General features: G+C 39.0%; 1 protein-coding gene across 1 annotated transcript in view; it reads left to right on the top strand.

Moving 5' to 3' along the window:
* Positions 1–24,683, top strand: part of LOC137638472 (carbonic anhydrase-related protein 10-like) — a 92,001-nt gene extending 67,318 nt beyond the window's left edge. The window contains exons 5-7 of the mRNA XM_068370557.1: positions 18,957–19,178; positions 20,523–20,697; positions 23,023–24,683. Of these exons, the coding sequence (XP_068226658.1) occupies positions 18,957–19,178; positions 20,523–20,697; positions 23,023–23,039 (414 nt within the window). The 3' untranslated portion in view covers positions 23,040–24,683. The remainder of the gene's footprint in view (positions 1–18,956; positions 19,179–20,522; positions 20,698–23,022) is intronic.
* Positions 24,684–26,475: the final 1,792 nt, after the last annotated feature.

Here is a 26,475-nt window from a genome sequence, read left to right as displayed (position 1 = left end):
CTACGTTATGTCGCTACCTTCAGCCTCACCATCTTCTGGAAAGTTGAGTACAAGGTTCCAGTATTGTTTAATTAAGCTCTGACAGTAAAGTAAATATTACTTTCCGAAATAATTGCTGTTTTGTGGCAGAGCTGTGCCCCTACCGGACCCGCCATTTTATGGCGTCGTTGTTGTTTTGCATGCATTATTTAGTTAGCCACAACAACGCTTCCGGCCTTATTTACTAATCGATCGTATTAGTTTATTTAGTCTTCATAGCTAGGAACTTTTATATCGTGTTTCGACGCTTTTTTCGGTCATCGATTGACCTCATACCAGTCGGCTACTATAGCCCCCAGGCCAGAGCGCCTGTATATAAGTGTTCATGCATGATTTTATTAGTGATCCTAGGCTAAGTTATGAAGATAGTGGCATTATTTTACAATACTTTCGACCGTGATGCAAATGTTTTTTCGCCTTCAGGGACCATATAGGGGATAGGTTAGTTAGTATCTCTTTCTAACCTAACCTACTTGTAGGACCCCTATATGCTTCCTTCATCCCCTGCCTTGGCATTCCCTCTAATTAGCCTTGATTCCCTTTCTGAGTAGAGGGATCAAGTGTCTAATGGAGTATTTATCGCCTCTCAGTCCTCCCTATGGGAATGAACCCCCCTTAGGGTTGCGTCCGAGAGTGAGGTTAGGCTAGCCCTACCTCTATGGCTAGGATTAGTCTATGACTATCCTGCGATAGCGATATGTCTTCTACCTTTCCTAGTTCAGGACTATTAGCCCTGCTCTAGGTTAGGTTAGGAAGGTTTCTCTGTTCCCTGCTGAAACTGTACCCATGCACCGTTTCAGCCGGTCTGCCTTACCTTAGGTTAGGGAGTGTCCTCCCTTTCCCTAGTGGCCGCTCTGGTACAGAAACCCTTCCTTGGAAGACTTCTCTCTACTCCCCTCCCCACCTATCTCTTGTATAGCCTAGCCTATGCTTAGGTTAGTCTATACCCATCTGTCCCCTGTCCTACAACTCCTCCTTAGGGTGGAGTAGTAGGACTACCCAAGCTTCCATGTGCAGTTCGCTCTGGTACATATACCCTTCATAGTGTCCTATGGGGTTAGTCTCTAGATGTGTTCTGCATATGGGGGTCTCCCCTCTTTGGGTGTCCCCTAGCCCTCCCTTGGGCTACCTAGCTCCCGGTCCTCAGTGACCCCTGCTCCTGGATGATAGAGCCTGCCTCTATCATGGGTACACCCTCTCAGGGGGGGGATGTCCGGAGTCCATGACTGAACTTCCTGCATCCCTCCCCCCCCCCCCCCTGTCTCTCTCACTATCCGGGTGCCGGTCCCTTGCCGCCTCCACTGTCGGCGATACCCGCCTCCTACCTTGGTGACTCTCCCTACCCTTATGCCGCCAGCCCCCTGTGTGCCGGGGGACTGCCGACTGCCGCCGGATCCTACCGGTGGCTCTCCTCCCTCCTAGCTTGTCGTCCGCTCGCCGGTCGGCCCCCGGAGTGCCGGCATCTACTGCCGGCAACCCGGTTCCGCTATAAACATCCTTGTCCCAGTCACCAAGCTGGCATCCTCCGACTGCCGGAGCCGCCGTTGTGCCGGCGTGCCGCCGTTGTGCCGGCGGCCGCCACCCTGGTATACCCTTGACTTAAATATTGTCTGTCTTAATGCCAGAAACTCTGCCGGAGCGACCTCCGGCATGCCGACGGCTTTCCGGAAACCCCCGGAGGCGTCAAGAATACTTGCACCCCCTTCTTCTAGCTATCATATGATACTGATAGCCCTATACCGCAAACAGATAGGCTGTTTCCACTCTTAAGATCAATACCTTGGTACTGTTCTGTTAGTGATCATGCTGTCTCTTTGCATTCTTCTAAATTCCAGCATGCTGCGTGCATCTTAGCGCGGCTGGTTGCCGGAAGCAGTTACCTTAAAAGGAGGCCCTCTAGCCCCTAGCTTGGGACCGAATGATCTCGGTCCCAATCTTACCCTTGGTTTTTCCACGGAATTCCATTGCCCTATGGAACTCTAAGGAATACTATCCGGTGCCTTCGGTCTCTCGGATTATCCAAGGACAAAGCTTACGGTAACCAGCCGGGCGAGATGCATGGAGTATGTTCTCCTTTACTATTTCAATCTCTATGCATCACACCCTTCATTAAGTTAAAATTAATAATTAATATTAATTTAGTTTAAGAGCCATTCTTATGACTCCCCCATACTCATTTTCTCTTTCTTCCACAGGAGGAGCAGATGAAGTGTGACTTCGCCTTCTGCGCTGTGAAACGCCCGCAGTTTTACGGGCATACGGCTTGTAGGACTCACGCCCCTTGTGCCGACAAGAAAGGGGATCTGAAGTTCTGGAATCCACTGAACTGTACGGTCTGCCAGGCTCACCTAGTTGACGCCTTCCATAACCCTCCCTCAGCGGAGGTCAGAGACATTTCTCGTGAAAAGCTACGCAAGTGGGTGCGTGGCTTCCAGAAAAATGCCACCGGACCTTACCTGGCCACCGAAGAATTGAGGTCACTCCTGTTCCCTAAGGCCTCCCCTGATTCAGTGGTACCCAAAGACGTGATTCCCACTGTCCAAATTACAGTGGAACCTGATGTTGTCATAGCTCAGTCCATGCACGAGTGCCGCCTGGATTCCGAAGATGACGAACAGATGTCGGATGTCTCGGAAGACACGGAGAAGACGCTTATGGCTCAAGGAGCCGAAGATGACGAAGACAAGGTGGAATACGCCGAGTCGGAGCAAGAGGTCGCTCCTCCTTCCATCCCCGCTCCTACTCCTACACCGACGGAAGTGTCTATTCCGTCTACCTCCTCGACCCCGGATCCCTCTTCTTCCACTCAAGAAATGATCCGACTGATTAGAGCCGTCATGGACGACAGGTTGAAGGAGAATCAGGAGTTCATCAGGTCCATGATGGGATCCAGAGAACCGAAGAAGATTTCGGTTAAGGATCTCCCCGCTTGCTCACATGCCAACCCGTGGAGGTATGCTGAGCATATGGTTATCGCGACCGGCAGGATCTTCGTCAGCGATAAGATCGGCACGGTCCCCTTGGAAGACGTGGAGTTCTTCCCAAACTTTGAGGCCTACCCGGACTGTTACGTCCGTCTGCGTTCTGAACCTGCCTCGAAGGAAGAGACCGAACCGAAGGAAGAGATAGTGTTCGATCTCGCAAAGGCCCAGGCTATGCTAGCCACCGCATTCAAGAGTAGGGGCTTTACCTGCTCTAAGCTTCCGGCCCTGAGCAAGAAGCACCCTACTTATGTCGCACCTGAAAGTGCGGTTCTTCCATTCCTGGAAAAGGCCTTAACTGCGTGCCTTAAAGCTGCGGAAGAGGGGAAAGCCTGCCCTGCACTGGAGGAGTGCAGACCCTTCTCCATAGTAACTCCCCCTGACGCTCGACACTGGAAGGATGTCCAGCATACTTTCGTCGTGGGAAAGCTAGATCCTGACGTCGCCGGACGTCAGTTTAATGAAGACCTCCCTAAGCTCAACGATCACCTCCTTCGTCGGGAACAAGATACGAAGGAGAGGCTCGCAGCATCCTTATCTCATCAAGTCCAACTTGAAATTATGGCCTGTGACACCAGAGTACCAGACCACTACATGGTACTCTCCAAATCCCACATGATGACCGTGATGAAGGACTTGTACCACTTCATAAAGGCTCGGAGAGCCTGTCGTGAATTCGTGTTTGCAGGTGCCACCGTGAAACACGAACCCCGGAGGCTGATTTCCTCCAACATCTGGGGTAAACACCTCTTTCCTTCTGACCTCGTGAAGGAAATCACCGACAGAGCCGCCACGGAGAATAGGAACCTTCTCCACAAGTGGGGCATGTCCAGGAAAAGGAAACCCTCTCAGGACGACGGACCTCAACCTAAGAGGAAATCCCAAAAACAGAAACCCCAGCAACGTCAACAAAGACATCAGTTTCCGGGACCCGCTACCTCCCAAGTGGTTGCCCAGCCACAACAGACCTTTCAATTGGTCCCCCAACCGGTGTTGTCACAGTCACCGGTCTTCACCCCTGCTTTCGAGCAACAGTCAACTACCTTTCGTCCCAAAGGTAGAGGCTCATACAGAGGTGCAAGCAAAGACGCTTCTCGCCGTCCCTCCAGAGGCAGAGGAGGAAAGGGAGCTAGCGGCCGAGGCAGCAAGCCCTCGGGACACCAGAAGCAATGAAGTGCTTCCGGTGGGAGGAAGACTCCGCCAATTCCAGGATCGTTGGACCTTCGATCCCTGGGCACACAGCATCGTCAAGAAGGGTCTAGGCTGGAGTTGGACTCAACCACCCCCAATCTTCCAGCAATTCTTCCAACAATCAACCCCTCTTCTGGAAGAATATGTCCTAGATCTCTTGAACAAGAAGGTGATAAGGAAGGTAAAGTCCACCAGGTTCCAAGGGAGACTGTTTTGTGTCCCCAAGAAAGACTCAGACAAACTCAGAGTCATTCTGGACTTATCCCCCCTCAACAAGTTCATAGCGAACGACAAGTTCAAGATGCTGACTCTTCAACAGATAAGGACCGTTCTGCCTCGAGGTTCCTACACGGTCTCCATAGACCTGGCGGATGCCTACTGGCACGTTCCAATGAACCATCACGCTTCCTCCTACCTAGGATTTCGACTCCAAAGGAAAAGCTACGCCTTCCGGGCCATGCCCTTCGGCCTCAACGTGGCCCCTCGGATCTTCACAAAGCTGGCGGATGCCATAGTACAACAGCTCCGCCTACGAAACGTCCAGGTGATGGCCTACCTCGACGACTGGCTAGTCTGGGCTCCATCGCCCGAAGATTGTGTAAAATCTTGCAACAAAGTCACCCAGTACCTAGAACACCTGGGATTCAAGATCAACGAGAAAAAATCTCGCCTCTCTCCAGCTCAGAAGTTCCAGTGGTTGGGAATCCAATGGAACCTTCAGTCACACCGCCTTTCCATCCCCCAGAAGAAAAGGAAGGAAATAGCAGGGTCTGTCAAGCGACTGCTGAAATCCAAACGCATTTCAAGACGCCAGCAGGAACGAGTTCTAGGCTCTCTACAGTTCGCCTCAGTGACAAACCCAGTGCTTTGCGCACAGCTAAAGGATGCCGCGGGAGTCTGGAGACGTTCGGCATCCATCGCTCGAGGAGACCTCAAGAGACGGCTTCCAAACAGACTGCGACTTCTCCTAAAGCCGTGGTCAGAAGCAAAGGCCCTGAAAAGGTCCATTCCTCTCCAACACCCTCCTCCATCACTCAACATCCACACGGATGCTTCGCTGGAGGGTTGGGGAGGTCACTCCCACCAAAAACAGGCTCAAGGCACCTGGTCTCCCCTGTTCAAGACGTTCCACATAAACATCTTGGAGGCCATGGCGGTCCTTCTAACCCTGAAGAAGTTATCCCCGCCGCCCTCGATCCACATCCGTCTAACCCTAGACAACTCGGTGGTAGTTCGTTGTCTCAATCGCCAAGGCTCAAGATCGCCCCAGATAAATCAGGTGCTTCTCCCAATCTTCCGTCTGGCAGAGAAGAAGTGGCACCTGTCTGCAGTTCACCTACAAGGATTCCGCAACGTGACAGCGGATGCTCTATCTCGGACAAACCCGATAGAGTCGGAATGGTCTCTAGACGCAAGATTGTTCTCCTTCATCTCTCACCAAGTCCCAGAACTTCAGATAGATCTCTTTGCAACGAGCGACAACAATCAACTTCCTCGGTATGTGGCCCCGTACGAGGACCCCAAAGCAGAAGCAGTGGATGCCATGTCACTGGATTGGAACAGATGGTCCAAGATCTACCTGTTCCCCCCCACCAACCTTCTGTTGAAAGTCCTCTCCAAACTGAGAACCTTCAAAGGGACAGCGGCCCTAGTGGCTCCCAAGTGGCCTCGGAGCAACTGGTACCCCCTGGTCCTGGAGCTGCAGCCCAAGCTGATCCCTCTCCCGGGCCCAGTTCTCTCTCAACAAGTACAGAAGTCGACTGTCTTCGCTTCATCATCGAAAATCAAGGACCTTCATCTCATGATTTTCTCTCCCTAGCCGCAAAGAAGAGGTTTGGGATCTCGAAGAAAAGTCTGGACTTCCTAGAGGAATACAAGACCGAATCCACAAGACGGCAATATGAATCATCCTGGAGGAAATGGGTCTCCTTCGTCAAGACAAAAAATCCTAAAGAAATCACGATTGATTTCTGCATGTCCTTCTTTATTCACCTTCATGGACAGGGATTAGCAGCCAATACGATATCAACCTGCAAATCGGCCTTGACCAGACCAATTCTATATGCTTTCCAAATTGATCTGTCCAGCGACATCTTCAACAAACTACCGAAAGCATGTGCTCGCCTACGCCCAGCACCCCCACCGAAACCGATCTCCTGGTCACTAGACAAGGTGCTCCATTTCGCCTCCAACTTGGACAATGATTCATGCCCTCTCAAGGATCTGACTCAGAAAGTTATATTTCTCTTTGCTCTCGCTTCAGGAGCTCGAGTCAGCGAAATAGTGGCATTATCAAGAGAAGATGGACACATCCTGTTTACCGATACAGGAGAAGTTACCCTCTCCCCTGATCCGACGTTTCTCGCCAAAAATGAATTACCCACCAAAAGATGGGGCCCTTGGAGAATATGCCCCCTGAAGGAGGATGCCTCTCTATGTCCAGTAGAGAGCCTCAAGGTCTATCTTCGCAGAACTTCAAACTTTGGTGGAGGCCAACTCTTCAAAGGAGAAACATCGGGCAGCGACCTGTCACTGAAACAATTAAGAGCGAAAATCACCTACTTCATTCGCAGAGCGGATCCTAACAGTACACCCGCTGGTCATGATCCTAGAAAAGTGGCATCATCTCTGAATTTCTTTCAGAGTATGGACTTTGAAAGCCTTAAAAACTTCACGGGTTGGAAGTCCTCGCGAGTTTTCTTTAAACATTATGCGAAACAAGTGCACGAAGTCAAACATTTTGTGGTAGCCGCAGGTAGTGTTATGAAACCTGCACCTAACTCTGCGTAGAACAGTGAGTTACTTGGGACTCGAACTCTTCGGGTGCCTATGTTGACCCTCGAGCGATTCATAGTGATGTCGAAAACACTTAGTGCTTTTATAACTGTTCTTATCCCAGGTGAAATGTCATAGTTGCCACACAAGTGCCGCATGCCCTGAGCATGATGTGTTTTATCAAAGACTTGCGTTCCTCGAGAACGAGTGCCTACTAATAAACTTGAAATTCCTTTTCAGATTCAAGAGCAAGTCTTTATTACTATGTACATTATAATTACTGTAAAAGAATTTTACTTTCTGCTGTAAATTATTTAATTTCTGCATTTGTGAAATAAAATTTCTATTTTATTACCTGTGCGTCTCAATCAGCTCCTACTTACTATGAAATACATGCCTATCATAGTTTTATTATTCCCCCTTTTCCTTATGGTTATGAAGAAATTAAGATGCTAACTCTTAATTTATATTCACTCTGATTATGTAAGGTTCCAACACGAATACTTACTTTTAATACCCGGGAGATGAACCATCATTCTCAATACACAGTGCCCAACCACCACTGGTCTAATTTTCAGAATGTTCCTATACAAATACCAAACATTCGGCTTCATCTCCAAGTTCTTCAAGTTCTTCTATCAGGATGAATAGCCCTTCAATACCACTTTGACGTCGGCATGGCCCATGGGAACTTCACTGCCAAGGGGGGCAGGATGCTTCTTCCCTATGGTTCTTTATCAAAGATTACTATGCTGTTTTGTCAATGCCTTGGCACTTACTATTAGGGGAAAATCTACCACGATACATTGATTCTCTGGTATTCTTCCATCAGGACGCCATGGCTTGAGCCCAAAAAACGGATTTTGAGCGAAGCGAAAAATCTATTTTTGGGTGAGATAGCCATGGCGTCCTGATGGACCCTCCCTGCTACTTCGTCCAGTTTTAGATCCCACCCTGTTCTACTGTATCATGGTGATGGGCAAGCAACTGGCTTCAGGATGAAGACGGGCGTGACGTCATTTGAGCAATGGCGCCCGTTTGTTTACGTCTCGAGTATCAGTAGTAGCCACGAATGAGATTAGCTATGGAACGGCTCCCAGCTATTCTCAACCCTTACACACCGAAGCATTAACTCTGTTCGGGGTGTAGATAGCTATGTGGCGCGTTCAGACATGCGTCCCCTGTTGATATACGATGTCTTAAAGGGAAACCTTTGGGATACTCGCTCCAGAAGTTAGAATTCTGTGATAACCTGTGGTTAAATTCTCTGGGAATATCTTAGTAGTTTTATACCCAAGGAAGCTACCAAAAAGGAACCTTCCATCAGGACGCCATGGCTATCTCACCCAAAAATAGATTTTTCGCTTCGCTCAAAATCCGTTATATATATATATATATATATATATATATATATATATATATATATATATATATATATATATATATATATATATATACACATATATATATTTACATATATATGAACCTTCATTGAATCACACTAAAGCTTCAAAAACTATCATAATCATAGTATAGTGCCAAAATCATCAACACCAGATTCTATATTTTGTTTAAGTCTTTATACTTGACTTGATTAATATTTTCCCCTTTCTGATTTTCTGGTAATATTGCAACATGTTTTGTAATACTTTGGCAAATTACACTTTTTGGGGAATCATATTGGATATGCGCAGGAGCTTTTCTTGGGTAGTACAAAATAATTGTCCAGCAAGGTGATAAAAGGAGTTCTACATAATAAGTTTTGGGGGAGGGCTGAAAAGGATAAGGAACAGGAAACGTACCTTCTCATTATCTTTGAGATTGCACGGGGCCTTCTCTCTTTCGACGTAGCCATTTCATATTGAAAAAAAATCCTTTAGATAATGACAAAAGAATACAAGTAAATGGGCAAAGTTAATACTAAGTGAAATGACGGATTAATGGACATATGAAGAGTCCAATGAACGACCCTTCCGCAAAGTAAATAATGGAATGAAAAGACTAGCAGCCAGTTACGTGCATCCATTATGAGAGGCAAAAATATAAGGGAAGTACTGAATCACTTTTAATAAATTAAAAGCGTCTGGGCATAAACCTTCATTCGATACATTTGAAAAATACCCTTGTAACAAAGAGGGGGGGGGGGAAAGATTACTTATTAAAGTGGCAGAACATGAAATAAGCTTTGGATCTCTTTAAAACAAAATAAATATAAAGCACCAAGGACTAAACCCTTATTCTAGTTAAGGAAAAAACCTGCTCACAACAAGAGAGGGGAGAGAAACTCCTTTAATAAAGTAACACACGTGAATGCTCATTAAAGAGTAATGGGAGAAGGGAGCACTTTTCCTCCCTATAAAGCATGACGCTATGATTAAAGGACACCTTTTTTTTCCAGACGAAGAATGAGAACAGAAAGGCAAGGATCGCGGAATGAGAGGGGGGACTCCTCTCAGCCCTGTTTCGGTTGTGTTCTTTCTCTTCCTTGGGTTCCTTGGCCAAGACTTCATTAACAGACGACAAAAATGATGCCAGGTTCCAGCCCCAGAGGAAAAGACCCACTTGGAACGCAATGATGAGGAAATGTTTAGAGAAAAGGAGAGGGGAAAAGTATAGAGAGAGAGAGAGAGAGAGAGAGAGAGAGAGAGAGAGAGAGAGAGAGAGAGAGAGAGAGACGAAAAATTATAATTAGGGGATAGCCAGGACGAACTTTAAGGGGACATGAAAAGTGGTGTGAAGATTTGAATAACGAAATTAACAGACAATCGAAGAAAAACATCTAAGAGAGAGAGAGAGAGAGAGAGAGAGAGAGAGAGAGAGAGAGAGAGAGAGAGAGAGAGAGAGAGAGAGAGAATATATGTCATAAATTTACAAAGACGCAAGTATAGTGTGGTTCCAAGTCACTAATACTACCCAAGGATTACAAAAATAAAAATAACGACGAGCTAATTTCTCTCCATCTTTTTTTTTTTCGGGGATGTAACGAAGACTAGATGGATCTATTCCCAAAGGGAAGGAATTGACCTTAAAGAGAATCTTTCACTCTCTGGTGTGGATACTGGCTTTCTCTAATCAAACTCGTACGAACCGGCATCATATTACTAATCAGGAAATCAGTGTCGTGATAAAATTAGTCATGGTTCTACAACTTCATAAAAATCTCTCTAGGACGCCACGAGGAAGTAATAAAATCTGATTTAATATATATTGCACGGATATATAATAGATTTTCTAAAAAATAAAAAATAAAATATGCAAATGTGAAAATTATTCTTTGCTTATTTAGTTGAGGTAGAACTTTAAACGTCCGACATTAACAAGGACATAACTACCCCAAATTAACTTTCAAGACATGAATATTTTATTCGTAGACAATGATAATTGACAAAATCGAATATCTTAGTTTACATACACGAATCTGTGTCGTGAAACAGTATCTCTTCATATCATTCTACCTTATCAACTCCTAAGCTAAATAGAAGAAACGCTAGCACAAATCAAGAAGCATCCACCTTCACACTGGGAATCAATCAATCTAATTCATGGTCATTCGATAACTATCTAGGGAAATCCATTAAAACTTATCGAAAAAACATTTAAATCATCTTTCTAAAGTACAAATCTACAAAGAATGTATATGTGAAATAAAATGCTTATTCTTGATAAAAAAAATGGGAGATTATGAATGAAAGGTTCCCAGAATTCCCAACTGCAAGATGTCGAGAGGGCAGGTGTTTAGCGAACAAGAAGTTTGCGAGCGCAAATTAAGTTGTCTGAGAAATACCTAAGTTTAAGAGCGAAGATGCGAGGGGGTTTACAAACAACTTGCTTTGCAAAGAATTTTCTTTTTTTTTTCAGCTCAATTCTATGATTAGAATAAAAAAGAGAGTGAGTTACTTGAATGAAGGACAAACATACAAACACAAACACTCGTATACACACACACACACACACACACACACACACACACATATATATATATATATATATATATATATATATATATATATATATATATATATATATATATGTGTGTGTGTGTGTGTGTGTGTGTGTGTGTAAGTGTGTGTCGGGTGCTAGTGCCTTGTGGTTCGTTGCTTAGACTGGGAATTTCTGGGACTGCGTTCGATCAAAGACTATAGTCCACAGTCCACACGATTGAAAATGGGTGCCAATATTTGCTTGGACAAGTAAAGGGCGTGGAGCTAGCAATTTGACCTTTATGGACTCCTTGAACACCAAAAGGTAAACTCTTCAGGCGTCACCACTTTTAATGACAATAAAAAAAATATGGAGAAAATTATACAAAACGTCGACATGCACATACTGTATACATATGCACACATATATAAGTACACATGTATATATATATACATATATATATATATATATATATATATATGTGTGTGTGTGTGTGTGTGTGTGTGTGTATGTTTGTGGGTGTGTTCTTTTTCCTAGTGAGGATTGCTTTGTATATGATAAATATGATTCTGCCAAGAGAACCGACCGAGTAATACTTGATTTGCAGCTTTACGAATATACAAAACAAAACCAGCAACAAAGTATCATACACTAGGCTGCTTCTGTGTATAGTACTATATTTTTATAAATTATTCAATCTCGTATTAATAATTATTTTCTCTTCTCAAATCAGTAGTATTTGGAATAAGATTCGTAAAACGATGAATTAAGTAGCATCTTCTTTGGGTTTCCTATTATTATTATTATTATTATTATTATTATTATTATTATTATTATTATTATTATTAGCTAACTTACAACCTTAAGTTGGAAAAGTAGGATGCTATAAGCCCAAGGGCTTCAACAGGGAAAATTAGCCCCGTAAGGAAAGGAAATATGAAAATAAATAAACTATAAAATAAGTAATGCTTGAATATAAAATATCCTAATATTAGTAACAATGTTTTTATATTCGCTAGTGTGAAAAAAGCCACTTTGGTTTTCATATAACTATAGAACCTACAATTGTAGGAGGCATCCAATGCAATTTCCAGTTAAAGAATTCGAATTAATATTTCTTTTAAAGATAGCCTCTTGGACTGCCACAACGGGGATCAGTTTCCGAACTATTTATTGCAATAAAGGTTTAAAGGTTTAAAAGCTGCTCATGAATGGCAGAGGCAAGGGACAATGCCCTAATGAGTGACCACACATACATATGATCAGCGCCCAAGCCCCCTCTCCAGACAAGCTAGGACCAGGGAGGGCCAGGCACAGGCTGCTGATGATTCAGCAGGTAGACCTATAGGCTCCCCAAAACACCCATCCTTAACTCTCAAGGATAGTGAGGTTGCAATGACCAAAGGAACTAACGAGTTTGAGCGGGACTCGAACCCCAGTCTGGCAATCGTCAATCAGGGACGTTACCTAATGGGTTGCAATTCCATTTTTGTTGTTTGTATAGAAATCTACATTTGTTTTATAAGTAAACAATTTAACAAGTATATGAATTTCATATAAATGATAGCATATATTAACTTAAGAGGAGAAAATGTTTGGACTGTAATCCATTACTCCTTTATAACTTGTATAAAACTGCAAATAATTCAGCATGTTCTCAGCGGAGACGAATGATATTATTATTCACACTTTACAGATTTCCCAAGAATCTTTGGAGTTCGCTTCCGTTAGTTCTAAAGTGCTGATCGAAGACATTTGAAATAATTTCCCCATGATTCGCATAATAAAAGAACCCTAGCATTCACGGGTTTCTTTCCTGCCTGCAAATCCTTCAGCTTTAAACTAGTAGAAACTGCCTCTGTGATAGACAGGGAGCCATTACAACCAGTTAAAGTCTGAATCCAGAATTCATTACTCTCTTTTCATAGATGGCCATTTAATTCTAGGCTCTCCCAACACTAAATACTCATGAGTTCTCAGAATCGCTGTTTTGACATGCTCTATGGATGTCACTGCAGGTGGGAACAGCATTCAATGCGTAGAACAGAGAAATATTGGGTAGTTTTGTTATAAAAATTCAAAATAAATTTTATAAATATGTACCTTTTGTATTTCACCGCATTTTCATACATCTCTAAGTATAGGTATCTGTGCGTGAATGCATTCAATAAATAAATTAAGTCTAAAAAATTTACTTTTTCCAGCCTCATAAACCTGGCAGGGTGACTATCCATTGGTATTGACTAAAAGTGTCTCCCTTAAGGACAAATATCATTCAATAATGAATAGGGTGAAAAAGTTAAATATAGTTATTTTACCTCCCACATGATTATCGAATACATATTATGAAAAGCTTTACCAGGAATTATAATTAACAAGTCAAGAACAGAGTATAAAGAGCACATTAAGAATTCATAAAATACTTCCTTACAAAAATCTAATGTATAAAGGATTGGACCACGCTACTCCTATTACTATTAATACTATGAACAATAATAATGACAATTATACTAACAATAATATACTCTCTGGTATAGGACAGCAGCGTCAGTCAAGTTTTGTTTTACTATTTTGTCCTTTTACCTATCTTCCTCATAATGAGCTTTTCTCTGATTTAAAGGCGAGAAAGAAATCTTTCTGTGGGAGATGGAGAAATATACTATCTTTAACATTCAGTAACTAAAGATAATGTAGGCTAAACAGGATTCAATAAAGAAAAATGAGAACAGGAACAGGACATCAAATCGAGGGGGCTAAATCGGTAGATTTGGGTCTTCGTTTGTCATATAGACCATTCACTGGCTGTTGAGAAGTACATTTTTCTAGTTCATGTGTTTCAACCAACTCTACTGATTAAAATCTTGACAGTAACGTGGAGTAGAATAACGATTGCTATTCGTTCGATCGTTCACTTGTGTTGTCCAGCAAAAAGGTCTATTAACGTATCCTTGGCTCCTGGCCAAAGAACAGTGCATTTTCTATTATTGCAATCAGTGCTCAGACAAGTGTTGCTAACTCAGCTATTTTTATATCAAGGGGTTCATCAGATATCTCTGATTTGCTGAGAGACTAACCAATTTTTCATTGGTAGCTAGTGCTAGAGGGAAAGAATACTCAAACGTTCACATGAAGAAGTTGTATACTAACTGAGTGACAAGGTACGGTAGGCGTCAGAATTTCCTAATAAAATGAGAGCTTGCCTTTCATTCTACGTGCCTAAGAGTTCTAACATCCTAAAAAGACGCTAGGCATGTGTGAAGTCAATACCTCTGATATTGCTGACGATAGTATTGCGAGTGATATTGGTATAATGTCTTCCCCGTGCATGGATTTCGATAGTTCCCTCCTTGAACTAAATATTACAGGGACACATGGTTATGCCATACTATACTACAAATATGATACAATAGAAATATGGAAAATGCTAGGAAGTTAAGTAATAATAACACATATAAACGAAATATGAATATATGAAACAACAAAAGAAGGCACATATTCCTTTTAGCTTTAATGTAAAAAAAAATCTTTCCAGAACAAGGAATTTGACAAAATTACACAAATTTTTGACAAGAACATATATCTGATTATGGACACCCAGTATAATATCAAGATTGCCGTTGAGAAATGGTACAACAAACCGGAATATGAGCAAGGAAATAAAAATACAGCACCATTCATAAAGCTGTATTACATGGCCCTTATCAACAAACAATAGCATGAGGAGGACAAGCCCTTGGAGATATTTCTCAGAGGAATGTCTTCCCTACCATCTTACAATCAGAAAATCAACCAGACAATTTGTTACAAAAATAAAAATTATTCACATCAGCTGATGACAAATAATCCCAGCCTTGAAAAGGATTCTCTCATCAGAAGGCAAACGGGATCCTATTGGGAGTCAGATTAACTCTCCTTACGTAAGACAATGTCAACAAGGAGCCAATCATTAACAAAAGGTCCTTATGGAGACCGCTGTTAACTATTACATGAAATTACATAAGAGCAACTGCGTGAAATTAGATTAAAATAAGTAGCAACTTTTTTACTCTTGTTGGGAAACCTGGCTTGTGTTGGATTAAATTGTTTCAATTAGTAAAATTCCCAGTAGAGATATACTGGAAGATATTAAAAATTCCCAGTAATTTAATCTATTGTGTATGATTCCAAATAGGTCCTAAGGCTTGCTTGCTGATCACTACTGAACTGGCATATTAAATAAACTGCATAAGTACTGAAATTCATATACTGCACTTTTATGCTTAAAATCAGTACTTGGTAGAATTAAATATATTTCCAAGTTGTGTCAAGTTGAAAACAATATCATATTTTCTGAGTTTGGGATATTGTACATGCACCCTTGTGAGCACTGAATACTATTGTTAAATTCTTCAATACACCTCCTACATGCAATGTGTGACAGCAATCTACATTGATTAATTTATTAACCCAAGGCTGACTAGGAGTTAATTTATGTAAGGTGGGTAGAAATATGCTACAAGTTTAGTATGAGGAAACTGTTGGTTATATAAATTGAAGTTGGATTGAATATGTCTAAAACTATATTTTGGATCGTAAGATATTCTGTCATACGAGAACACATCGTACAGCAATAGAAATGTCATAAATAATTTCAGATTGATGAAAGTTGGAACTAAAAAGTATTTATGACATTTGATGTCATTAATTAATTTATTTCCGGACTGCAATTCCGTTTCGTTCTGGGATGTTCTTTTTATTCTTTAAATTTCCATTTTGTATGCATTTGATCTCAGTTCTATTTCTAATTAATTTGAATTCAATTTTATCTTTAATAATTTATTTTTCTAAATTTTCTAAATGTTTGCTTATCTCACTCTTGGTGTTATCACGTTGTTTATTTCCCTAAAATGTAACACAGAGGAAGTTTTCTTAGCTATATTATCATAATCATTACATGCCATAATGGATGTTCTATTGATCTTTCGGTTTAAGCGAGATATATTGAAGAAATTGTGTTCCAGCGTACAGAGTATAACTAAACTAAAAGTATATGAAGGTATGTAAATGGTTCATAAATCAAACCAGCTGTGTAAATGAAATGAAAAAAAAAATAGTATACAAATAAAATCTAAACCTTTAAAGTAAAGCTTGCATAATTTGTGGATATGAAGACGAGGAAGAATGTTTTAACAAGGATGACAGTATCTCCAGCTTTAAATTTATTTATTATTACAATAAAGCTGCTTCAAAGGTGACATTTCCTCCACATGCAGATACTGATTAAAAGAATGATTCTTCAAGCAAGTTGAATTCACTATAACAAAATTTTAGTTACAAGAATACAGTCCTTTGATCTACTTTAAACCTCTTTACTTGTGGAAGAAGATAGTCAACCTTCAGACATTCGCTTCCTCTAACTTTCTGTCTACCCCATGAGCGGAAGATATGTATAATAAATGACGTTTCTCTGACGAAAATTGCGTATCCATTAACAACTGATTGTGACTCACTACAAATACCATCAATAACAGCTACAGTATCTGCTGATGGCCACACAAAAAAACTCTGATGGAACAAAAAGCCTGAAATATCTAAATTGCAAGTAAAATTCAACAATTCAAATAAATGTGAAAGAGTCAGAGCCAAGCCTCTTAAAGCTAAAAATTAAACTAAAATTATGCAAAATGGCTCCCTGTTTGAGAGAAAAAAATAGTTTTAAGGTGTTCAAATGATCTACTTCAAAGCTGTTATAAAAAGTCCTGGAATGGAGGAAATTGGTCAACAATTTCTGCCATTGTGCACGAGAGCAGTTAGGTGATAAGTGAGAGGCGAGGTGAAATCAACTAACTATTTCAACAGACAGCGGGCTCATATACAAGAGTTTCAGAGCAAGAAGGTCTCAAAATTCAACCACATCACTTCATAAAGAGAGGCTTGAACAGGTTTTGTTAACAGGGAGGTGTAAAGCGAGACAACAATAAAAAAAAATACTGTTACAGTGTACGAGCATGTTTGAAACAACATGCGTGAGCGAGCATTTAGGTAATAACTAGAGGGGAGGTGAAGGGAACTAACTATTCCAACAGACAACGGGCTTATAAACAAGAGTTACAGAGCAAGGTCACAAAAATTCAAACACAACAATTCATAGAAAGACAGGCCTAAACAGGTTCTGTTAACAGCGAGGTGTAGAGCGAGATAACAGTAAAAAAAGAAAATATTATTCGTGTACGAGCATGTGTGAAACACGTGCGGTACACCATCAAATAAATACTTTTTCCTACCATTATCCACTAAGGGGTCAATTACCTGATGCACCCTTTCCAATGATTTCTATCAACGGGATCATTTTCCATCAAACTTCTTCTCTTCAGATCATCCTTCACATTATCACTCATCTAATTCTCTGCTTCCCTTTCGATCTTCCCTTCCCCTAGTAGGTTCCTCCCTACCCACCATACATCATCAACATGTGCTCAAACCATCTCAGTCGTGACACTCTTTATCACCTCTGTAATCTTTACTAACCGGTCATTCTTCCTCTTTCATCATTTCCATTCTTTACTAACCGGCCATTCTTCCTCTTTCATCATTTCCATTCTTTACTAACCGGCCATTCTTCCTCTTTCATCATTTCCATTCTTTACTAACCGGCCATTCTTCCTCTTTCATCATTTCCATTCTTTACTAACCGGCCATTCTTCCTCTTTCATCATTTCCATTCTTTACTAACCGGTCATTCTTCCTCTTTCATCATTTCCATTCTTTTAAGCAGTGATATTCCCACAATCCACCTCAGCATTCTCATATCTGTTCTCTCAAGCTTTTCTTCCTCGTTTCCGAACCATAAATTAACACTAGTCTTATTACTGTGCTATAGATCTTGACCTTTAGCTTTGAATAGCCTTTTCTTACCACATATCACTCCCACTACCCCCCTTCCACTTCTTCCCAAGCCTGCTATTATCCTATTCTCAAATTCAGCCTCACAACCTCCCTCGTAACTTATAGTACATCTCTAAATCCCAAGTATCTAAATTACTCAGCTTGTTTTATAACCGGGCCTCTACTTTCATGTTTGGCTAATCTGTCCATATATTCCTTACTTCTCCCCGTAACCTCAGTCTAATCCTCAAGCTACATCTCTCCAATGACTCCTACCACTTTACAACCTTTCTTTGTGTATCTTCAAATCAATATTATCCTTTAAATGAAAGCAATATTAAATATTTCCCTCCTATCCTGAAAAAAATATGCACTGGGATACTCAGATTACAAAAAATATGGCAGTCATCATTCATTGTAATACTTGCGCTACCAAAGATAATGATAAAAATTATAACCTTTTTTGAAGTTAGTGGTAACCTAGGTTTTCTCAACATGTTTGGATTCGAATCCACAAGGGAATATTTCTTGTAATGCCTTATGTTGATTATAGGAATTCAATAAATAGCTTATCCAAAGAGCTTGTGAATGCTGAGAAGATGAAAGGTCATGATACGCCCCAAAATCAATACACTACATAATATATATAAATGCAAACACACACACATATGTATACATATATATATATATATATATATATATATATATATATATATATATGTATATATATATACACACAAACACACACACACACTATATATATATATATATATATATATATATATATATATATATATATATATATATATATATATATATATATATATATATAGAAATCCGTTGAACGAATATACAATATTGAAAACATACAATGTGTAGATTTTTATTATCAAGACAAAACGGATATTCGACTTTACTTCAGCCATGTCATAACGAAAACAACGATATTTCTATTTCAAATAAGGAGAAATTAAGAAGTAATTGTGAAAAATATATTTTGTGAAACAGGCAAGTAGGAAGCTCCACCCAGCTCTCCGTCTCCTGAAAATAGGAGAGCCGAAAATAAAAGTAGAGGAAAACCTCCGAAATTGTCTACTCTCTTGAAGAGGAATGACTCCCTATTGAATTTCCTTTCCTTTCCAACAGAGTAAGTTGCTGAGAGATATTTCTCTTTTAACCTTCCAGATCGGGCTTCAGGGTCACGCTGGGCTGCGACCTCTCACGGATGGCATCCAGCGGGTGCAATGGGCAGGAACGGCGTCTGTAGTGGAGCGAGTGAGCATCCGGGGCTTGCTTCCGGACAGTCACCACTACATCACGTACGACGGGTCTCTTACGCAGCCGCCTTGTCACGAAACTGTCACCTGGATTTTACTCAACAGGCCAGTTTACATCACCAAACAACAGGTACAAATATTTTTTAAAAAATTTAAAAAAAGAGAACACGTGTTTTCTGCAAAAATAAAACAATATATTTCTGCAAAAAGGATGTCATGAGAAGAAAGTCTTTTTTCCATGAGACATTTCCGTTTTGATTTTTTTTTTATATTTCAGTTATAATGAGGAATTAATTCGAGATAACAAACATAAAATTGCATATGTGCTTCAATACAACTATCTATTTTTCTAGTTATCAATGAGGCATTTATTGATAAATCTTCAATGTAATGTATAGCAAAAATCTATATTCCATCGAATCGAAAAATAACCAAGTAAAAGAAATAGAATAGAAAAAAAATCTTTTATGAGAGACGATGTATCTCCTGTGGTTCACTTTCAGTATAATTCCTATCGTCTTCTTTATGAGTTCTACGGAAAAAGCTATAACTTAGCGTTTACATGGAAATGGTTGGCACCATATATAGGTTTTTATGTTAATCTCATATATTACGAGTACTTTGGTAACTTTAATTCTCCTTATTTACATTTTCCCTAACGTAACAGTTCTTCCTTTACACTGATATATCGATTTTACCCGACTCTCATCGCACTTTTTGCCTCTTATGTCATTGTTTTTACTTATTTCAAATTTCCAAAATAAAGTCACTACATAATATATTTAATTCATCCAGAATTATATTAGACTAACTCCAGAAGATCTAGGTAGTAGGAAAGATATAGAGTAACTTAGAATAATATCCAACGTATTATTCATGTTATTCATAATCATACTAAATCTATAGTAAACTCGATAATGTGATGCAAACTAATAACAAACTCTCTTTTTGTGGCACACACATTTAGGTGATTCTTCTGATCAAGACCGATTGTGAAGTTCTTCATGAAATTCAATTAAGATTTATAATGGATGTAACTTAAACTGAAAGTAAACGTGTTTGTAATCTAGACTGACAGGAAACTTATTCCCGTAATCCATCCCGGATGCTAAGGATTGTACAAGTGACTGACGCACTGGATGTTTTCTGTAAAGGATCTTGACTCACAAGTTACAGAATTGCAAGTGGCACTATGTATGTATGTATGTATATATATATATATATATATATATATATATATATATATATATATATATATACAATGTGTGCGCTTGGATGCTTAATATTTGCATGAAGGTGCATGTGCCCGCGTGTAAACTCTCATTTATTAACAGATAAAAATCAATCTGCAATTAGGTAATCTCGTAATACATTACAATTTTACCTAAAACCTGATACTCGAGCTTGCCGATTATGGCCGTTGTATTTATCATTCCATTACATGTTACTAAATGACTAAATACGCCCATTACAGATGCACGGGCTGCGACAGGTGCGCCAGGGAAGCAAGAACATACCGAAGGCCAAAATGGTCAACAACTACCGACCGACGCAGCAGCTGTACCACCGTCCACTCCGAACTAACATAGATTTCACAAATAGTCGGCATCTGCACTGCCCTTCTATGGCACCCCAGATGTACTACACGGGTAAGTTGAGAGAGAGAGAGAGAGAGAGAGAGAGAGAGAGAGAGAGAGAGAGAGAGAGAGAGAGAGAGAGAGAGAGAGAAAGAGTAAAAAACTCACCAATCATTGAGTTAATGTAATGATAATATTAATAAAAGTGTTATTGAGTTATTTGACATTCTGAGAGAGAGAGAGAGAGAGAGAGAGAGAGAGAGAGAGAGAGAGAGAGAGAGAGAGAGAGAGAAAAGAAAATTGTCACCAATCATTGAGTTAATGTAATGATCGCATAAAATAAAAGAGAGATATTGAGTTATTTGGCATCTAGAGAGAGAGAGAGAGAGAGAGAGAGAGAGAGAGAGAGAGAGAGAGAGAGAGAGAGAAAAGAAAATTGTCACCAATCATTGAGTTAATGTAATGATCGCATAAAATAAAAGAGAGATATTGAGTTATTTGGCATCTAGAGAGAGAGAGAGAGAGAGAGAGAGAGAGAGAGAGAGAGAGAGAGAGAGAGAGAGAGAGAGAGAGAAAGTTGAAATAATAACAATGTGAGACATAAGAAGAAGTATAATAAACACAGAACGTTAGGAGAGGAGTAAAGTGAAAACCAAATTCTCCCGAAACCACAATCAATGATCTTAATATTAAAGTTACCAGTGCTAATTAAGTTGTATTACTAAAATTTTAAACACTTACATGCTATAATGACTTTATTGAGTCAAAATAAAACTTTTGAGTGGAATAATGGTAGCAAAGTAAGTTGTTCTTATTATTATTATTATTATTATTATTATTATTATTATTATTATTATTATTAATATCAATATTATTATTATCATTATTATCATTTTTATTATCATTATTATTATTAATGATATTAATATCATTATTAATGATATTAATATCATTATTATTATTATTATTATTATTATTATTATTATTATTATTATTATTATCAGCAAAGCTATAACCATAGAATGGAAAAGCAGTGAGGAAAGGAAAAAAATTAGATAAACGAACTATATGAGAAGAGATGAATAATGAATATAAAATATATAGATCAGCAACATCATTAAAATATAAGTCATATATAAACTATGGAGAGATGCTAAGCCACCCTATTAAACATAAAAACATTCGCTGCAAGTTTGAACTTCATAAGTTCCACCAATTCAACTGCCTAATTAGAAAGATAATTCCCCAATCTGGTCAAAGCTGGAATAAAACTTCCATAACACGGTGTAATGTTGAGCCTCAGGAAGGAAAAGGCAGCACTGTTAGAATTACCAATGATAAGTAACCTAGTGAAATAAATAACTTGGATAATTAGAGTAAGTCCTAAATACTTAGATGGTTTCTGGGGAGTTTTATTAGTTGAATATTAAATACTAGACAATGTTAAGCACCAAATACTTCCAATCTACATGCTTGATAAAACAACATAAGTAAGGTAAATCACACACACATATATATATACATATACTGTACACACACACACACACACATACACACATATATATATATATATATATATATATATATATATATATATATCCATATATACATATATATACTGTATGTATATATATATATACGGCTGTGCGTATGAGTGCGATTGTGTATTTGCATTCAGATAAATAGATTAGTAGATAGGCATCGAGTTGATGGATGTTATTACATACACTAAGCAATTACTTCTTGTAACGAAAAAGAAAATTGAAGTTAGTTCAATTCGGTAGGGAGGGGTCATAAAGAGACTTAGAATAATCAGTCAGAAAAGACAAGCGAGTTTGTTAGTAAAGAAATGAGGGGATAACCGTAAGGAGGAATGAGTTGAACGAGTAACTGAAGAGAACATGCAGTAAGTGAGATTGAGGACCTGGGGGAGAGTGGAATAACGGGGGGAGGGGGGGGGGGGTTTTCATGGAAGTTGAAAGGAGATTGATTGAAATGTAGACATTAAATATTTTGTGCGGAAGAGTATGTATGTACTTTGATAAACTGTAAGGGAGAAGAAGTGGAGTGTTGCAATGTATTCGTGGTGAATGTGATAAGCTCCAAAAAACCTTTTTCTTGAAAAGATGATGAAATGAAATATTGACATTAAAATTACTTATTATAATTAATCCTCATAACTGTAATAAAATATAAATTAAAAGTAAAAAAGAAGAATGAATAATTCGTCAAGAAAATATAATTGCATTTCCAAGAGAAATGAAATACTACGCATGAAATTCAGTAATTTCATGAGTCATAAAAAATCATGAGACCCAACAGTAAAGTTCAACTCATTAACGCCATGTTTCTTCCTCCTCCTTTTTTTTTTATCTCATTCTCTCCTTCTCTTTGCAGCCAACACTTGGAGGTAGTGAAACACAAAGGCATTAGAAAAGACAAATTAAACGAACAGATTTAGAGAGCTGCATTTGCACAATCCGTGGCTGCAATGGACGTGCCATTTATTCTCTCTTGCAATGCCAGTTGCGAATTACCGCCGCCGAAACTGCTACGCTTTTTTTTTTTCTTTGTTCCGCTGCACAAGATGTGATTAATCCTTCCGGATGGCGGTGATACTGGTGATCAAGATCATGATGGTGATATAGTAGACAGCGGTGGTGATGGTGGTAGTGGTGTGTTGGTGATAATGGTGATGTGGATCTGGATGACAACGATGATGGTGGTGGTGAAGATAGTGGGGAAGATGGTATTGGTTATGAAGACGATAAAAATGACAGTGGTGGTAAGGATTCTGATGAGAAAATTAATTCAAATGACGTCGATAATGTGGATTAGGAAAAGTTGTTTTAAACAAATATAAAGTGAAGAAATCATTGATACGTTTGAAGCCTTTGACGGAGTCATTGGTGATGACAGTTTAAGAGTGCAATGTTGATAATCACGTCAGTAGTGATGATCTGAACATCCATCATGGTGGTAAAAATGACGACGAAGAATAAAAGCAGTGTTCTCTCTAAACATTCGCTGAATGTGAATCACTAAACTTAATTTTCTTTCTTTTATAATTGTAAATTATATAAAAAAAAGCTTTTTGTCGGTGGCTATTTGTGGAATCTCCTAAACTGCAGCCTATAGAAGAGATAGAGGAGCTTGACGAGTCTCTAGAGAATCAAAAAGTTAATGGCAGACGAGTCAAAACAAATCCCAGGAAGAAGATGGCTCTCGGGAAGCTTTTAGTGATTATAGATCATTCTTCGAGGACGACCGATTTATCTTCTTCTTGCGAGAGGGGGAAGGGAGCTTGGTGAAGTGCTTGAGGCAAAAGATGTGTCAAAAAGGGAAAAGTAAATATAAAAATATCAGTGATTTCTATAAGAGGATGATTGGATACAGGGTGATGCAAAAGAAACTCCCTTATTATCACTCTTATTGATGATTGAAAGATATTTATTGCTGATGTATTATCTTCAATAATATATGTCTGTATGAAAAATAATCCCAGTAAATTATCATATCGGTTTAAGAGAAGAGGGCGTTTCTTTTACATCAATTTATTCCATTTAAAAAAGGGTCAAGTTTTTTTTACGGTTTATAATGAAGAGTACAAAGGCATTTGGGACTACCCAAACAGACTGCAAAATACAGCGAGAAGAGAAATGCAGGCCAGCATACAGGGTACTCCTTTCCCCCCTCCCCCTCCTCAAAGCCCTGAAATCTGCAAACGTAATATAAAAAACTTTTTCCTTTTTATTCACCAGAAAATTACATGGAATCACAATTACGACACGAAATTTAATGAGAGTAATTTCATGAAATGGTTGGATGTTTTCCAGCCGTAAGTTTTCATTTTATGATCTCTCATTACCAAAGCGCTCGTCCTGTGACGTCATAGGTATGTGCAGTAGAATAAAAGGACATGGATTTTGAAATTTTTTTATATAATTTTCTGCAATTCAGTAAAATAATGCTATTTTGCACATATTCATTTATATAAGACAGTTGATTCTTGATTGTTAACACTTTTAAAACTAATAGATTCAGTTCTAGTTTCATAATGCAATTCTATTTCTTATGCTTTACTGGAAATTCAGATAATTTCTTGGGCAGAACGCTTGGACTGCATGAGCATAAGTAATTAAAGAAAGATGCAATGTAACAATACATATACCCACAAACACTCACTAATCTACAAACAACAGACATAGTTTAAAAGCATATTATAATACACACACATATATATATATATATATATATATATATATATATATATATATATATATATAAGACAATTATGAATAACAGAATAGCTCCCAAGATATTGCAAAAGAAACAGGGGAAGGAAGAGAAGACGGTGGATTTATGGACCAAGAAAATTTACAGGTATATACTGACACAGAACAACCATAAAGAGACGATTGGAAGGACACGTCTGAGGCCTCTCACCTGCAGTGGACTAATAATGATTGATGAATCTTATATATGTATATATATACATATATATATATATATATGTATATATATATACATATATATGTATATATATATGTATATATATATATATATGTATATATAATATATATATATATATATATATGTATATATATATATATATATATACATATATATATACATATATTATATATATATATATATATATATATTCGCTGTATGTTAATACCTTACAGGTAATAGAGCTGTAACACCCAAGGCCCAGGCATAACTGGGTTGCAATTTTTTTTTCTCAGTATACTATGTAAAAGTGAAACAATGATTGCGATTAGCCTCAAGATAGAAAGCTCATCTGACCTCTAAGCGACATTTCCTCTTACCACGGGCTCCACAAGCTGAACGAGCCACTCCTCTGTTTTCACATACGATTATTGCATCCCAAACCACTCACTTCTTTTGACAACCGTGTCTAGGTTGTTACATTCTATTGGTTTCAACCTTGGAAAAGATCACGGAAGGCCTCTACAAAATTGACGGAATTAAAGATATCACAGCTTTTGCGGGAAAGATGTACCCTTAGGATTACTAAATACTGTAACCTACAGCTGATCAGAACTAATTGCAAGAGCCCCAAAACCCTTATTTCGCATTTGCATCTTTAAAAAGACCGAAAAACCAGCAAAGTAACATCTGTTTGTCGAATCCAGTTTTCCAGACGTATCAAAAAAAAAAAAAAAAAAAAATTCCAAATGTTCTGTTGTCTGATAACTGCTTTACAGAAGGCTATAATGTTAAAAGCTATTGGTACAGATTCCTCTTGAACTATGGCAGGCACAATTTAATAAAGCTGTACAACAGATAGAGTAATTTTCTCAAAGATTCCAAATAACTTTCATTTTGCTTCAATTTCTCCTTTCCTTGTCTCAAATACCGCTTGAAATTACTATAAAAAGGATTACGTATATTTATTCAAAAAACGAATTACTTTTCACCAACTAATCAAGGGTCGGCCATCATCTCCAGGGATTGATTGATTGATTGAAAGTTTTCTGGCATCCTGACATCTAAGGTCATTGACGCCGATACCATTTACTGTATATGAAAATTAAAAGAGAATTCGATTAAAACCATAAAAATTAAGAAGTCATTAAAATAGTTAAATAGTTTTCAGAAGACCTGCTTCTGAAATAAATCTAAAAATTCCGCTCGCATAGTAAGACACATCATGTCCAAGAATCTTGGCAAGGATAAACCTGCCATCCTCACCTCGAGCCTCAAACAGATATCTATTTCTTAAGTTAGTAAAATTAGGGCATTCGGTCAACAAATGCCTCACTGTTAAAGGTACTAAGCAGTCCTCGCAATACACGGTTGGTGTTGGCCCTTCAGCAGAAACTC

Source organism: Palaemon carinicauda, chromosome 1 (assembly GCF_036898095.1).
Source record: "Palaemon carinicauda isolate YSFRI2023 chromosome 1, ASM3689809v2, whole genome shotgun sequence".
Taxonomy (NCBI): domain Eukaryota; kingdom Metazoa; phylum Arthropoda; class Malacostraca; order Decapoda; family Palaemonidae; genus Palaemon; species Palaemon carinicauda.
Note: the sequence above shows the minus strand (reverse complement) of the source record. Positions and strands in the feature narration are given on the sequence as shown.